The sequence below is a fragment of the Talpa europaea genome (assembly GCF_964194135.1).
Source record: "Talpa europaea genome assembly, chromosome: 10".
NCBI lineage: Eukaryota > Metazoa > Chordata > Mammalia > Eulipotyphla > Talpidae > Talpa > Talpa europaea.
In genome coordinates, this window is record NC_140077.1 from 108005191 (window position 1) to 108021876 (window position 16686).

General features: G+C 40.1%; 1 protein-coding gene across 1 annotated transcript; it reads left to right on the forward strand.

The window, feature by feature from the left end:
• Window positions 1-541: 541 nt before the first annotated feature.
• PRMT9 (protein arginine methyltransferase 9) lies at window positions 542-16222 on the forward strand (the record flags this gene model as incomplete). The annotated part of the gene is made up of 12 exons (XM_084245411.1): window positions 542-736; window positions 2541-2689; window positions 3834-4070; window positions 4588-4755; window positions 6285-6387; window positions 7715-7821; window positions 9568-9757; window positions 11172-11355; window positions 12773-13481; window positions 15072-15225; window positions 15623-15745; window positions 16007-16222. The coding sequence occupies 12 exons, from the start codon at window positions 542-544 to the stop codon at window positions 16220-16222; spliced, it is 2535 nt and encodes an 844-aa protein (XP_084101537.1).
• Window positions 16223-16686: the final 464 nt, after the last annotated feature.

Below are 16686 nucleotides of genomic sequence, written 5' to 3' on the forward strand. Positions count from 1 at the left end.
GGCTCCGGTGCCACACGACGCCGGCCGCGAGCACCGCACGGAGGCCTGGCCTTTCCTCACGCCCACCCCCGCCTCCTCCCGGGCAGGTGCTGCTCAGCGCCGGACGCGTCCGGGGAGGCGGCGCCGGAGCCGAAGTCACGCCTTCCCGGGGGCCGGGGAGGACACCCAAGCCGGGCCGGGGCAGGTGAGCGTCGGAGCGACGCCAGGCAAGACCGTGCGCCCCGCGCCTCCCTGTGACGGAAGCGGGTGGGCGCTGTGGCACGTCGGGCGCGTTGACGTCCTTCGCGCGCGTCGACGTCACTCGCGCGCGCCGCCGGCCGGAAAGCGTCGCGGTCCGCGGAGCCGGCCGAGCGGGGCGGGGCGCGGGGTTTCGGGGCGGCCGTGGGGGGCGCGCGGCTCGCGCCTCGGGGCTGCCGCGCTCTTGCGGGGTCTCGCGCTCCGGGGGCCGCGGCGCGGTGGAGCGTTCGACGCAGTTTCCTCGTTCCGTTGAGCGCAGCAGCCTCCCTCGCCCCGGCCAGCGCAGGTGGAGGCCGCTGGCTCCATGCCGAACTCACGGCCCAGGCCCCGCCGGGGCGCGGGGCGCGGGGCCGGGGCCGCGGCCGCGGGGCGCGACGAGCTGGTGTCGCGGTCCCTGCAGAGCGCGGAGCACTGCCTGGGCGCCCGGGACTTCGGCACCGCCTATGCCCACTACCTGCTGGTGCTCAGCCTGGCCCCGGAGCTGAAAGACGACGTGAAGGTGAGGGGCGCAGCCAGAGCTCCTGTTCCGGAAAAGAGGAGAGAGTGAGGGGAGGCAGGAACGAATGAATAAGGTGCTACGGCGAGTGGCTGATGGTTGCTAGTTACTGTTCACCCTTGTTTACTGTTCACCTCTTTTGTTTACACGCACAAGCAGCTCATCAGAAGGTCCTGTGGACTCAGTCTTCGTCTTAGATCCAGAAGCTTCTCTCAACCCCTTCTTTGCTGCCCTGGCTCCAGCTCCAGTCATCTCCTACCCACGGTTGGAATAGGCTCGAATCCAGGCTTTCCTGCAGGCTGTCACCACATAGCCCGCCTGCACTTTTCATAACACTTCTCGATTTCAAAACTTCCATCTCACTCGAAATTCCAAAGGCTGCTTGCTACTAAGGCCTCTACGCTGCCAGTATCTGTTTCTAGCATGTCCCTGCCTCAGGACCTTTGCACTTGTCTTTACCCTGTGCAGAAGAATGTTTAGAATCAACCTAATCATTTCATGATACAGTCTTTAAAAAATGGGATGTTTAATTGACTTCACGTTGCATTGTAGCATAAAAGCTTCAGATGTGGATCATTAAAAAGCAACATGTATATTCTCCAGTGAGTTCCACCTCTGAAGGGCTATTTCTGGCCTTCATCATGCAATCATCTCTTTTATTCCGATTTACCCATTACTTTCCCCCTTCCTTTCTGGTAACCATTAATTGTTTTTCTAGTCCAAAAGTTTATTTTTGTGGGCCTCCCCGGTGGCGCAGCGGTTGAGCGCTGGGTTGCGAAGCTGCCCGCGGCCTCTGAGGCGCCGGTTCGATCCCCGGCTGCTCCCCGGCCACCGGAGGAGGGTCCCACATGGCGCGCAGACCTCTCCTGCCGCCCGCTGCTCCCCTCAGCAGTGTACTTCGGTCCTTCTGCCTGCTCTGCTCTCCGCTCTGGCTCTGGTGAATTCTCTCACCCTCCCGCGCTTCTGACTGTAACCAGTGCATGTATAAACAAAAACAAAGAAAGAAAGAAAGAAAGAAAGAAAGAAAAACATGCCTCTATATTAAAAAAAAAAAAACTCATATCAAAAGTTTATTTTTGTTTTATTCTGTTTGATGATGCACTTTTCATAACACTCGAGATTCAATCTTTGGAATATTTGTGGTGGTTATTTGAAATCCTGTACATTTTTTCTCAGTTATTAACTTAATTGTGCATTCACTTTTCAGTGTGAAGCCCTCAAGCTACTTTGATTTATTTCACCCAGGGTTTCTCAACCTCAGTACTGTTGGCATTTTGGATGGGAGAATTCTCTCTTGTGACGGGCTGTCCTGTCCTCTGTGGGATGTTTAGTAACATGGTGATCTTTAATCACTAGAAACATCTGTACTTTCTTTTTTAAAGATTTATTTATTTATGCATATAAGAACTGGGATGTAGGCCAGACGTATGGGTGTGTGTGTGTATGTGTGTTTGTATGAGTAAGAGAGAGAGAGAGGAATCACCAGAGACAGAGTGGGGAGCAGAAGAGTGGGGAGCAGTGTTACTGAAATACACTGCTGAGGGGAGCAGTGGGCAAGGCAGGAGAGGTCTGCTACACCAGGTGGGTTAGGTCAAGCCGTCAAGTTCTGCATGTCACCACCAGGTAGGTGGTCAGATTCACTCAGGTGTGCATTTGCTTATTTAGCAAACAGTGTCTACTAAAGCTAAATAACCTTTAAGGTGATGCTTCATAGTAAGTTTTATTCTCTGTGAAATCTTCAACCAGTGTTGTATATTTTCTCATTATTTATGTTATTGACTAATTTGCTGTTTTCTCTTTTGTAAAGGAAACTTTTCAGTATACTCTCTTCAGATGGGCTGAAGAGCTTGATGCTCTCAGTCGAACACAAGACCTGCTTGGTTGCTATGAGCAAGCCTTGGAACTGTTTCCTGACGATGAAGTCATCTGCAATAGTATGGGGGAGCATCTCTTCAGGTTTGTGGGGACTTGTGTTAAGAATGATTCTGTGTCTGTCTTGATTAGGGATAAATTATACAGTAATTTAGAAGGAAAAGTTTAATATAAAGACTTATTAATTATAACAGGATCAGAGTAATGATCACAGGGGATTTATTGTAAATCTGTTCTCTGGAACTTGTTGAAAACTGCTGTTAAAATTTCTGTCTATGCGCCATAGAAACACTGTAATTCAGGAAACTGGTAAAAACCAAACATTTTTGTTTCAGATTTGTTTTAATAAATCTGGTCTTCCGGCTTTGTACAAAGGGAGAATTTTTGTTTAGGAATAAGCCCAGTTCCATACTAGGTCATTCTACATGTTCCAGCAGTTGTCCTTTGCTTCGTTGCTTTGCTTATCTGGTCAGATAACTAGTCAGCCTCAGTAATGTACTATTATACAGCTTAAGTCTGTTTGTTTATTCATTTATTTTTTGTGTCAAGGAAGTGGGGTGTAGGCCAGAGGCGCGGGGGGTGAGAGGATTCACCAGAGACAGAGTGGGGAGCAGAACAGGCATATTTACTGAAATACACTGCTCAGGGATGCAGTGGGTGAGACAGGAGAGGTCTGCTGCACCATGTAGGGGTTAGCTCCCTGGCTGGGGATTGAACTCTGGCCTCCACGGTGGGCCCTTGTAGTGATAGTACTGAGACTTAACCCCTAGGACACTAGGGAGGCCCACAACTGATTCTTGATGACCACATAGCTTAGTTGCTGAGAGAAAAGGCATTTAGGTCCAGTGGAGCCTATGAGCCAGAGGCATTAGTATGTTTTACCTGGGTAGGGTGGAGGGGTGTATGTGTGATTTTTAGAAAGTGCTGGTGCTCTAGTGAGTTGGTTAAATGGAGCATGGCTATGAGAGCTTCTGTACTTTAGTACAATAGTAATATATAGTCAAGTACTGTTAGAGTCCTGGAATGTAAGTACTAGAACAGGGTTCAGAAAAGGAAGAGCTGATTCAGGATTGCCATCCTCACAAGAAACTTCCCAAAGGAAATAGTCATGGGCTGAGTAGGATTTGGGGTGTGGTATGGGATCTTCAGGCCAAATAAGTGGCATGAACAAAAGCACTATAATTGATAACACATTGTGGAATATTTTGTCTGTCATTTTTTACTGTAGAATGGGCTTTAGAGATGAAGCAGCAGGGTATTTTCATAAAGCAGTGAAGCTGAATCCTGATTTCAGTGATGCAAAGGAGAATTTTTATCGAGTTGCAAACTGGTTGGTAGAACGCTGGCACTTCATCATGCTTAATGACATCAAAAGGAATACAATTTATAATGCAGCAATCCAAAAGGCGGTTTGTTTGGGGTCAAAAAGTGTTTTGGACATTGGAGCAGGAACCGGAATACTAAGGTTCGTTGGAATTGTGTTTAAATTATATATAATATATATCTGTATATTAATGTAAATTAAAGTTGCTAGCAAAATTGGAAAAATTAGCAGTGTAATTTAGAGTTTAACGTACTTATAATCATATTTATTCAAGCAACTATAATTGCATTTTTCACTGTAACTTTTACTTTATAAAAAACGGACATAACTAAGAGAAACTGGGGTTTTTAATGAATTTTTGAATAATGAATTTTAAGAGTAATTTTTGCATTAACATTCTGGTTGAATTTAGTTGTCTTAAATTAAAACATATTAGTGTTCATCAAAACCAGAGGGTGTGTTCTTAATGAGGTGGATTTTATGATTTATTGTATGGTTTGTTTCTTGATAAGAGTTTTAGTTCATTTTTTAATATGGAATAAAATATTGGTTCTGCTAGTTAAATGCAAAACCCTATGTTTAAGCATCATTATTCCACTAAAAAGTGAAAAAATACAGTGATTTTTTTTTTTTGATGGAGCACTTTTTACCATTGTAGCATGTTTGCTAAGAAAGCTGGAGCATGCTCTGTGTATGCCTGTGAGTTGTCCAAGACCATGTATGAACTTGCCTGCGACGTGGTGGCAGCAAACAAGATGGAAACAGGAATCACTCTCCTACATATGAAGTCACTGGACATAGAAATTCCAAAACACATCCCTGAAAGGTATTAGGATATAAACTTATTGTTTACATAAAATTTTGTTTATAAGGCAGTTTCATTTAAAAAAAATCAGTACATTACTGGCTTCTTGTTTAAACAAAAATGCTAAAACCCTTATAAAAATTTGGATATAGCATAGTTTAACATAACATGGAATTTTATAACAAGGTCATATTCTTGGTAAAATATCTGAAGGTTTATTTTTATTAAAGATTTATTTTTTATTTATTTATGCATACAACTGGGGTGTAGGCCAGAGGTGCAGGGGTGAGAGGATTCACCAGAGACAGAGTGGGGAACAGAACAGGCAGAATGACTGAAATACACTGCTGAGGGGAGCAGCGGGTGAGACAGGAGAGGTCTGCTGCGCTATGTGGGTCACCTCTCTGGTCAGGGATTGAACTTATTCCACAGTGGCTGACAATAGCTTGATAGTGCTGAGACCTTAACCCCTGTATCACCAGGGAGGCCCAAAAAATTTGAAGGTTTTGAGAAAAATATGTGGTATTTACTATATAAACTTGACTTTTGCAAAATTACTTTATCTTTGTTGGTTTCAGTGTTTTAGTGATAAAATGGGTAATATTGCCTATGTGGTCAATAGTTCTTAATTTTAAGTACTATTTTAAAATAAAATGTTAGGGCCTCCCTGGTGGCACAGGCGGTTGAGTGCCGCACTGTGAAGCTGTCCGCGGCCTTTGCAGCGCAGGTGCGATCCTAGCCTGCCGGCGAGGGTCCCACATGGCGAAGCAGATCTCCTGTCTCGCCCGCTGCTCCCCTCAGCAGTGTATTTCGTCAGTCTGCCTATTCTGTTCCCCGCTCTGTCTCTGGTGAATCCCCTCTACTCTCCCGCGCATCTAGCCCGTACCCCAGTTCTTGTATAAAAATAAATAAATCTTTAAAAAAATAAATAAAAATAAAATGTTAGTCGATTAGACTTGAGGGGAGGCGCAATCATTGTCTAAGAGGTAAATAGCAAGGATAATGAGGTAGAGGAAGGATTTTGAAAGGGAGGACTTTTCATATTAAATGTTATTTGTAGATCAAGGAAAATGAGAACTGAGAAAGATTATTCACTTTGATAAGTATAGGAGTCTTTGATGATAGAGTATCTTTAGTGTTGGGAATGGAAATTTAATTGTTCAGCAGTAGGAGGGGGACTGGTAAGGTAAAGACCCCTCTTAAGGGGACTGGTAAAACCGCCACTTAAGGAGTCTTTCATTTAGTCAATGAAAGAAGGCCTGAGGAGGCAGCAGGGTCAGGTGAAGCTTGTGTGTTGTGTCTTCCCCTCCTTCCTGTCCTCTCCCCACGCCAACCCCCTCCGCCCCAGATATGCCAGTAGAGAACAGAGGAACCTGAGGAACAGTAGTCAGGTTCCTCAAGAATCAAGGGTAGATAGTAAAAATGAAATGTATTAGAAATTTTACATATGGACTGTTTCTGTAATATACTCTTCCTTCTCTCAGGTTTGACATCTTTATATAAAAGCCTGATATTTTACTTACATGTGTCTTTAAAAAATCATTCTATAGAGTGTCCCTAGTTGTAACAGAAACTGTCGATGCAGGTTTATTTGGAGAAGGAATTGTGGAGAGTTTGATTCATGCATGGGAGAATTTACTTTTGCCCCCAAAGGTAAGCGATTTTAAAACACTAAAATTTGATTATATTCATTATTTCAACAGATATTTATTGAACCCCTAGTGCTAGGTGTAAAACAGTATGAAATACACCCTGCTGTCAGGATCTATACTGGATATTTGGAAAGAAAACACAAACAGCATTTAATGACATAATGTAATGTATGCTTGTGTGCTGGGTGGGGCATATAAAGTATTTCAGGAAGGAATTCATGGAACTGAGGTGACATTGTGGAGACGCTCGCTGTGGAATTTTTTTTTCTTTCTATTACATTTTTTTAAAATTAGTTTTTAAATTTTTTTACATCATTGTTCATTTTTAAACAATATTTGCTTCCCCTCACCCCCTCAGGTATAATCCCCATAGAGTTTCCTTCACCTATGCACCCGTGCACCATCACCTTAGTCCCCTGTGCTCCTCCCTCCCTCCTATCCCTCTCCCGCCTCCTCCCCTGCAGTTTGTCTCTGATTTATAATTGTCCGTTTTTGCTTTGTTGTGTTTGTACTGTTGCTATTTTTTTACACTGATGTCTTTTTTGGTTCCCCTATATTCCTGCTATAAGTGGAACCATCCCATATTTTTTTTTTCCTTCTGGCTTATTTCACTGAGTATAATTCCTTCTAGTTCTATCCATGTTGCTGTGAATGGCATGAGTTTATCTTTTTGATTGCTGAGTAATATTCCATTGTGTATATATGCCACACCTTGATCCAGTCATCTATTTTTGGGCATAGATGACTATGGTTTTACCTATTATACATAGTGCTGCAATAAACATAGGGGTATAGATGGTCTTTTGAATCAATGTTTTTGTGTCCTTTGGTTGCAGATTTGTTTTTTATATGTACTGTAAATGAAAGGATTTTAGCATGTAATAATTCATTACATTATAGAAAATGACTTAGATTTAAGGTAGCTAAAAGTTGAACAGAAGAATGGTTTATTTTTCAAATAGGTAATGATCATTTTGGCTTCTCAATTAAAGTTATATTCGTTCCTCTTGTGTGCATACTTATATCCCTCCATTGTTTATGCTGTTAAAAGTATGTGTGTGTATACACACGTATACATGTGTAGAATGGAAAAGAAAACATTTTATTGAGATGTAATTGATATAGCATGTCGTTTCAGGTGTACAACATAATTTCATATTTCCATATTGTGAAATGATCACCAAAATAAGTCTAGTCAACAAAGGAAACTTTTTAAAGATTATAAAAGTGCTTGTTCTTATTTATTGTTTTTAAAGCTTTTTTCGTAATTTTCATACATAAAGCATTTTTTTATAGGTGTACTGAACATAATTTTGTTATATTTTTAGGCCAAAGGTGAAAGTGGTAATTATGAAAACTATGGGAAAGTTATACCAGCAAGTGCTGTTATATTTGGGATGGCAGTAGAATGTGCAGAGATAAGAAGACATCATAGGTAAGGGATTATTTAAATAGTAATTACTAAAAAAACAGTATTTTAAGTTGTAGACTGTACTTCAAAGGCTATAAGGATGAGAACTTGCAGCTTTCTTACCTTGAAATTCACGTTCTTCCAGTCTTAATTTTCTTTTTCCTTTTTTCCCCCTTTTATAATAGAAGTCAAAAATTAAAATTGACTTCAGATTTTTTAGTGAAAACCGAATTTTGGTATAACAGTATCCTTTTTGGCCTGTGATGTATTCAAACAGAAAAATTGTTAATATTCAGACTGTCTTTAGGCAAAAGAGAGATAAAAATTTCCAGTGTGAAAATATTTTAATTTTATTTCTTCTATTTCCCTCTTTTAAAAAACCTGATTGATATTATGGTTTGTGCTTGAATGGGATGAAATTTTAGTATTTTTCAAGCTTTGAGATTCTGAGATTTACTTATTAAATATAAACATGAAAATACGACATTAAATTTTTTACTCTAGTAGCTTCTCGGTAATGTTTTTTTTCCTGAACAATGAGTGTTTTATTTTGCTCAGATATTAGTCCGTATTTTGTTGAGGCGTTTTAGAGTGGCCCCTTCCAATACTTAATAGTAAATGTAACACATAAATATTTTTGGAAATACTACGAGTAAAGAAGAACATAAATACCATCTTAAGCTTCTCACCACTGGATAACTACTCTGCATCTTTTTTGGTATTCTTCCTTACCCTTTTCTATGCCTCTTACGGGGTGACATGTAAACATGTTTTGCCATCAGGGCACAGACTGAACAGATGGTGATTTTACACAGCAGATTTGCTGAATTAGAGTGTACTGCTTGAAATTCAGTCAGCTCTCCAAATAAGTGTGTGATTAAATTTAATTTTACTTCAAAAGTATCACTAACTGGATTTGCTTTTTCTTTGTGTACCTCTTCATGTTAATAGATTTGCATCATCACTTTTTAAAATCAATTTCCAAATATAGTCCTCAGAGTTTGGAATTCTTAAATTGTTTCCACTTTTTTACTTTTAAGAACAAGGGTAAATATCTGTGTACTTTTATGTTTCTGTAGACTTGTCTTTTATTTTCTTTGGAAACGTCTTAATACAGAGTTACTGAGTTAAAGCGTATTTATTAAGGTGTAGAAACATGTTGCTGAATTGCCCACAAGAAAAGCAAGGTTGTCTCTTGTTGTAACATGAATTCAGTAAATTCTCTTTACATTTTTCAGGAAAACCACTATAATTTTTTGTCTTACGCAATGTAAAAATTAAGTGATAGGTAGCTACCATTTTGAAAAAGGAGTCCTTCAGTGGCTTGCACATTTTTTTTTTTAAGATTTATTTATTTATTTATACAAGCACTGGGTACAGTCAGAAGCGCGGGAGGGTGAGAGAATTCACCAGAGCCAGAGCGGGGAGCAGAGCAGGCAGAAGGACTGAAGTACACTGCTGAGGGGAGCAGCGGGCGGCAGGAGAGGTCTGCGCGCCATGTGGGACCCTCGCCTGGCGGCTGGGGATCTAACTGGTGCTGCAGAGGCTGCGGACAGCTTCGCAACCTAGTGTTCAACTGCTGTGCCACCTGGGAGGCCCCAGTGGCTTGCTTTTTACTTTCTTACCGGATATCTTTTGATCAGCAGAGATTTTTTTATTTAGACCTATTTCTCACTTTTTCTTTTATTGTTAATGATTGTTTAAGAATACTTGCTCCTAAAACAAACACATCTTTCTCCCCACCCGCCCCCCCATTTCTCCTTTTACCAGAGTGGGTAGTAAGGACCTTGCTGGGATCTCTTTGCCAATAAATGTGAAATTTCAGAGTCCGGCTTATTCTGTAGCTACTGAAGAAACAGCTGAACCTTATACAACTGAAAAGATGAGTCGAGTTTCTGGGGGCTATTTGGCTTTGACAGAATGCTTTGAAATTATGACAGTAGATTTCAACAATCTCCAGGTAAAAAAAAAAAAAAGTCCAGTTACTATTTTTGAGTATTAAATTTCATGCATTGTAAAAAATAATATATAGGACAATCTTATTTTAAGAGTTTACATGGGATTCCATTTACTGAATGTAAAACAAATAATTAAACAGAACCAGAGTACCTTGCTGAAGTCATTGGCTTAAACACAGAAAAAAAAATTCCTTTACATTCGCTGGGGTCGTATCATGTACCAGGTGCTTCCGTGAGCCCCTAGGTCACGTAACGTGCTGTGTGCACTGCTGTGTACTCTCGCGCTCTCCAGATGCGGTAACTGTTGCTTGCGTGGATATTCCCCACATTGTGCAGCTTGTGACTGCAGTGGCAGGAGTCCAACCTGCAGCTTCCTGATGTTTTTCTGTTATGCTGTCATTTCAAATTAATAGTGTTCATTGAGATGAACAGGAAGCGCTCTCTTGATCTGGTGTGTGTGCGTTAGCAGCCATCACTGTTTACTGGGGACTGAGCGGTTCCAGAGACACACAGACTGGGATTGTCTTGGTTGAAGCAGAACCAGGTGATCACCGGGCTGTATCAACCAGGCTGAGAAAGGTTACATAGAATTCTTCTCTGAAGATACTTAAGATTAAATGTTCATAGATACACAGTGTACATAATGTTAAAGGTATATACTGTCTTAGAGGAAGTCTGCCTGGGGACAGAAGACTTTGTGAGGGGCATTTTAACCTAAGATTTCTGTAATTTAATAAAAGCTTTCTCCTATTAATTGTTACTAGGTTTTCCTTGAGGTGGTCTGAAGCGAAACAAACATTTTAGGTTTGATTACTGAGAATGAGTTTCAAGAGCATTTCTAGGCTGATACTATGTTCCTATAAGTACCCCAAAGCTAGCCTTTTGTTATTTTAATCTGTTTTTATTTTAATTCTTTGCACATAGAAAAACTCTTACCTTATTAAGACTTTCATTTTGAAAGTATTATCTGCCTAGGTTTAGCACTTTCAGATAATATAGGTGAATGGAAAGGAAAAGCTATGTTTCTTCCTTTTTAAAATCTAGGCCCTTTTCTGCCCTGGTCACTGTTTTGTAGAGCATCATTTTGGACTTGTTTTTCTATTTTTATACATACACACACACACACACACTTTAAAAAAAAAAAAACCTTATTGCTTTACCACTTGTGTTCAACAATGTATCTTGATCTTCCAATATCAATACGTATCTACCTCATTGTTTTTAATAACTGCATAGTATTCCACTGTAATAGATCAGCGCCTCCTAGCTACTGTGCCTTAAATTGTTAAAGGTGCACTGAGATACTTAGGGTAGGACCAAGAACTTACAGAAACGGAAGTGGAATGGTATTGGGGCGTGTGCGCGTGTGTTATGTTAAATGTATGAAATCCTTGTATTCCTTTTGCATTTTGTCAGGAATTAAAAAGTCTTGCAACTAAAAAACCTGATCACTTTGGTATTCCTGTGGTTAAAGAAGGCATACTGGATGCAATTGTGGTTTGGTTTGTACTCCACCTTGATGAGGAGCACAGTTTATCCACAAGTCCTAGTGAGGAGACGTGTTGGGAACAGGCTGTCTACCCTGTACAGGACCTTGCAGGTATAGCTGGTCTGATTTTTTCAACTTGTTTTTGAAAATTGTTGCTTTAATCCTCTATGCATTTAATGCATTTAATCCTATGCATTTAATCCTCTATCCAGAAAAATTACTTTGAATATAGTTTCTAGTCAGAGGAGATTGGCTAAGTCAGAACTTTTTTTTTTTTTAATAGTTTTAAATAGTTCATGCACGTCTACACACACACATACATGAAGAGAGACTAATAGAAAACTCATGCCACTCAACACTCAAAAATATCTAACATTAAATCATTGCTTCAGCTGATTAGCTGTCAGGAAGAGACAGGATAGTCCATTTTTTATGGACCATAACTGAAAAGGTATTACTTTTAGTGCAGAAGTTCTTGCCACTTACAGAACTTGAGGGTGTGTCTGGAGCCCCATGTCACAGAAATGTATTTTCACTTGACTCTAGTACTGATAAGAAGGGTTATTATCATTTTACATTGACAAGTTTTATGAAGTCTGAAAACATGTGTAAAAAACATTATGGAATCCTTATTGCAGGACCATGTCTGAACATGCAAGAGTGCCTAAATACTTGCAATTAAAAACTATTACCGGGCCTCCTCTGGTGACGCAGGCGGTTGAGCGCCATGCTGTGAAGCTGTCTGCAGCCTCTGCAGCACCGGTTCCATCCCAGCGGGCCCGGCGAGGGTCCCACATGGCACGGCAAACCTCTCCTGTCTCGCCCGCTGCTCCCCTCAGCAGTGTATTTCGTCAGTCTGCCTGTTCTGTTCCCCACTCTGTCTCTGGTGAATCCTCTCACCCTCCCACGCATCTGGCCTGTACTCTGGTTCTTGTATAAATAAATCTTAAAAAAAAAAAAAAAAGAAACTATTACTGACAAGGTTCTACTGAATCCTGCTTGCCCTTTTGGAAATTTCTCTTAGAGAAAAGATGAGGAAAATTGTTAATGTGCCATTAAGCCAAAGAGCAATCTGGCATTGATGTGGGATTTTGATCTTCGGTACTTTTGGCTTCCGTACCACAGAAAGCTGAGAGTCCCCTTCTGCTCCTCCCCTGCCCTCCCCTCCCTGCAGCTTGGGAACATGATGGTTGCAGTAAAAGCACTGTAATATGATAGGTGGGTCCACTAATGGAACTCTTGGATCATTCTGTTACTGTGATTTAAGCAATCTTCAAACTTTAGTCCCGTCCTCCCCTCCCCCCCGTTAAAGCTAGAAGAATTTTCCTACTAGTTTTTTTGGTAGGAAATAAATAGATTAAGTCACTTAATTCTGTTCAGTGATGGAATATCTATTACAGATGTAATACCACTTCCTGTAGTGATTTAAAATATGGAGCACGGAATGGGAGGATGGGATGGTGTGATCCACAGGCTTGTGTTCATCTCATCACTTACATTTTTTTTTATTTCTTACTATTCTATGAAGAGTACTGGATAAAACCTGGGGACCGTGTGATGATGGAAGTGTCTTGTCAAGATTATTATTTAAGAATCCAGAGTATTAATATCTTCAGTTCAGAACAAATGGATTTTGGGAAAAGTTTTACCAAGAAGCAGGATTTGCTCCCTTTAGGAAATGAAGCTGAACTCTGTAGTGCCCTGGCTAACCTTCAGACCAGTAAACCCGACACTGTGGAACATTCGTGTGTACTGGAATCCACAGAAATCGCTTTGCTTAATAATGTTCCGTATCATGATGGCTTTAAGATGGCAATGAGAAAAGTGTTGTCTTCATTGAGCCCAGAGAAACTCTGGCAGGCCATGGATACTCACAATCAGAGTGACGTGGCGAGCTGTGGACAGAACAGTTCCGAACAGGGCGTGGCTGAGCCCTTCTATGTGTTAGATGTGTCTGAAGGCTTCTCCATTCTGCCTATAATTGCCGGCACACTCGGGCAGGTTAAACCTTACAGTTCTGTGGAGAAAGACCAGCATCGTATTGCACTGGACCTCATCTCTGAAGCCAATCATTTTCCTAAAGAAACTCTTGAGTTTTGGTTGAGACATGTGGAAGATGAATCTGCTGTGTTACAAAGGCCAAAATCAGACAAGCTGTGGAGCATAATTATACTGGATGTCATTGAGCCATCTGGACTCATTCAGCAGGAAATAATGGAAAAAGCTGCAATATCCAGGTAACACCCAAAATATAACTTTTTGAGCTCAATAGTTAAATTCTTTTAGTTCTTTAATGGCGTAGCTCTATAAATGAGTCATGATCATAATATGTTGCTCACACGTGCTTTTCTCATTTCTTTTGTGTGTTATACTGACTTCCTAAGTGCATCCCTGCACTGTTGTGAAGAAGTGAGGCTGCTTTACTGCCTTTGTATAAACACGCATGTGAAATTTTAATCAGATGTTTTTGGTGGCGTGTAGTACAAGGAGCAGAAAGGGTTCAGATCTAATCTCAGATTTGTCATTGACATACGGTCTTGCTGCTTTAGTTTCTCCTGGGCTCTCTTTCTGCTGTGCAGCCTTCTCTTCTGGTGTAGGAACGATCTCTTTCTCAGTAAAGTCCTCTCGGTGTATATACGTTATAGTCACACTTAGCATGTAATTACAGTCCAGCTCACAAATTTTTAATATTGTGTCACATTTGCTATTATTCTCTCTAACCAATTTAGAAAGTTCGATATCATGTGCCTTAACCCCAAAATACTTTGGTATTTCCTAGGAAACAAGACATTCATATATATAATCCTTATTAAGATCAGACAGTTAATGTGTACACAATACTGGTATTGAATGTATAAAATTTAGGCATATTTTACCACATGTTGCAAAAATATCCTTTATAGCTTTTTTTTTGTGCCTGGCCTAAAATCCAATCCAGGATCACATATTGCATTGTTTTTATGTCTCTTTCATCTCCTTTTTTCTGGAACAGTTCCTCATTCTCCTGACAATAATTTTTAAGAATGTAGGTCACTTACTTTGTACAATGTTCATGTTTTCTTATTAGATTCAGATTATCTATTTTAGAGAGGAATACCAGTTTTGTCACATGAGGAGGCTCATGATGTTTCAGCCTATCACTGATGTTATTTTAGATCAGTTAGTTTAAGTTGTATCCACCAGGTTTTTTCACAGTAAGTTGCTATTTTTCTCTTTGTAATGAGTAAGTCATTTTGAAAGTATGTAAATATCCCTTTCCTTAATCACACTCATTAGTTTTAATATCCATTAGTTACTTTTTCTGAACCTTGAGACTTTTTTCTACTCAGCCAACTGATTATTTTTCTTTGCTACATTAGTGGTTAAGTTTGACTTCTTGGGAAGTTATTTCCAGTAGTATACCATTCTGAGCTACCAGTCCATCACAAAATCTATTAGACAGTATAGAATCTGTTGCTCACTGATTCATCCTGATTTAGTTATTGGTATATATAAAATGCAGGGAATCAAGATGCATTTTAAAATATTTTACCTTTGGGGCCTCCCTGGTGGCGCAAGGGGTTAAGTCTCAGTACTGTGAAGTGATCAGCAGGCACTGCAGCATGAGTTCAATTGCCTGCCAGGGAGCTAGCCCACATGGCACAGCAGACCTCTCCTATCTCACCCTTGCTCTCCTCAGCAGTGTATTTCAGTCAAGCTGCCTGTTCTGCACCCCACTCTGTCTCTGGTGAATCTTCTCACCTCCCACCCCCACACCTCTGGCCTACACCCCAGCTCTTGTAATGCATAAATAAATCTTTAAAAAAAAAAATTTTTACTCTCTCTAGGTGTTTGTTACAGTCAGGAGGCAAGATCTTTCCTCAGTACGTGCTGATGTTTGGGTTGCTTGTGGAATCACAGACACTGGTGGAAGAGAGTGCTGTGCAAGGAACAGAACGAACTCTAGGGTTAAATATAGCACCGTTTATTAACCAGTTCCAGGTAGGTGGAAATTCAATCTGTTGGCTCTTATCTAGCTTATCCCTCTCTCTAGTTTTATCTAGTTGCCATGTTTAGTTGGATTAGGAAGATAATCAGTTTCCTACAGCAAAGGAATCTTTTATGGATAAATATCAACATCTGGGGGTTGGATTAGTCAAGGAATTCTGTCTTATGAATTATGTGCTCTGAACCACTGTTACAAATGAAAATAGCACATTACTTAATCTTCCTAAACCGTGGCTTGTTCCTATAAAAACTGGAACCCTCAAAATACTTATGCCTAAAGGTTGATGTGGAAGTTAAACTAAATGAGGTAACAGATGTAAAAAGCATTAGCACTTGATAAGCCTTGGATACACAAAGAATTGATAAAAATGGAAACTTTTATTTTCTTTAGGTACCTATACGTGTATTTTTGGACCTACCTTCCTTGCCCTGTACACCTTTAAGCAAGCCAGTGGAACTCTTAAGACTAGATCTCATGACTCCATATTTGAACACCTCCAGTACAGAAGTAAAGGTAATATGAAACAATCACTCTTGTCATATTCAGAATCATTTCCTTAAACTAGGCAATACTTTATATGTATACCATAGTTTTAGCCACTTTCTTTGAAGACTTAAATGTTCTTTCTTTTTGAACTTAAATTATATTCGTGAATAAAATCGATACCAATTTGAATCAGGTGATTAGATGTATTTGTTGAATTTGGAACTAAATTGACAAAAATCCAGACTTTTTTACTTTAATGAAATTTTCATGATTTCTTGACTTTCGTAGGTGCACATTTGTAAATCTGGACAAGTGACTGCCATTCCGTTTTGGTATCATATGCACCTTGATGAGGAGATTAAGTTGGATACCTCCAGTGAAGCCTCCCACTGGAAACAAGCTGCGGTTGTTTTGGACAATCCCATCCAGGTGGAAATGGGAGAGGAACTTGTTCTTTCTGTCCAGCATCACAAAAGCAATGTCAGCATCACAGTAAAGCAGTGAAAAGGGGTTTTCTATGAAAACTGTTTAAGTGGAGGAGCAAGTACATAATTTTTCTGGTCTGAATTAGTGGGATTGTAATTATAAAACTGATTTAGTTTCTTGTAACAAATATTTTTTTTTTTAATTTACATTAATAAAATATATTTAAAATATCCGAAATTAAAGAGTAGAATTATTATAAAAATATTGCTGCAGACTTTTCTGGGAAAGTCTGTTAACTTTACAAATTAGGAAAGTGTTTTTGTTTGGTCTTACATGATGCCAATTAAATTTTGCTACACCCGTCTACACTCTAAAGCCACTAAGATATTTTTCGTTTTCACTATCATTATCATTAAGTACAGCCAGAGTTACTTTTTTAGGCATCTTGGCTTTTTTTTCTTAAATCCAAACTTGGAAACATCAGCAACTTGACTTTCCCTGAAGACTAAAGGGTATGGTTACTTGTAAATTCCAAGCTTGTT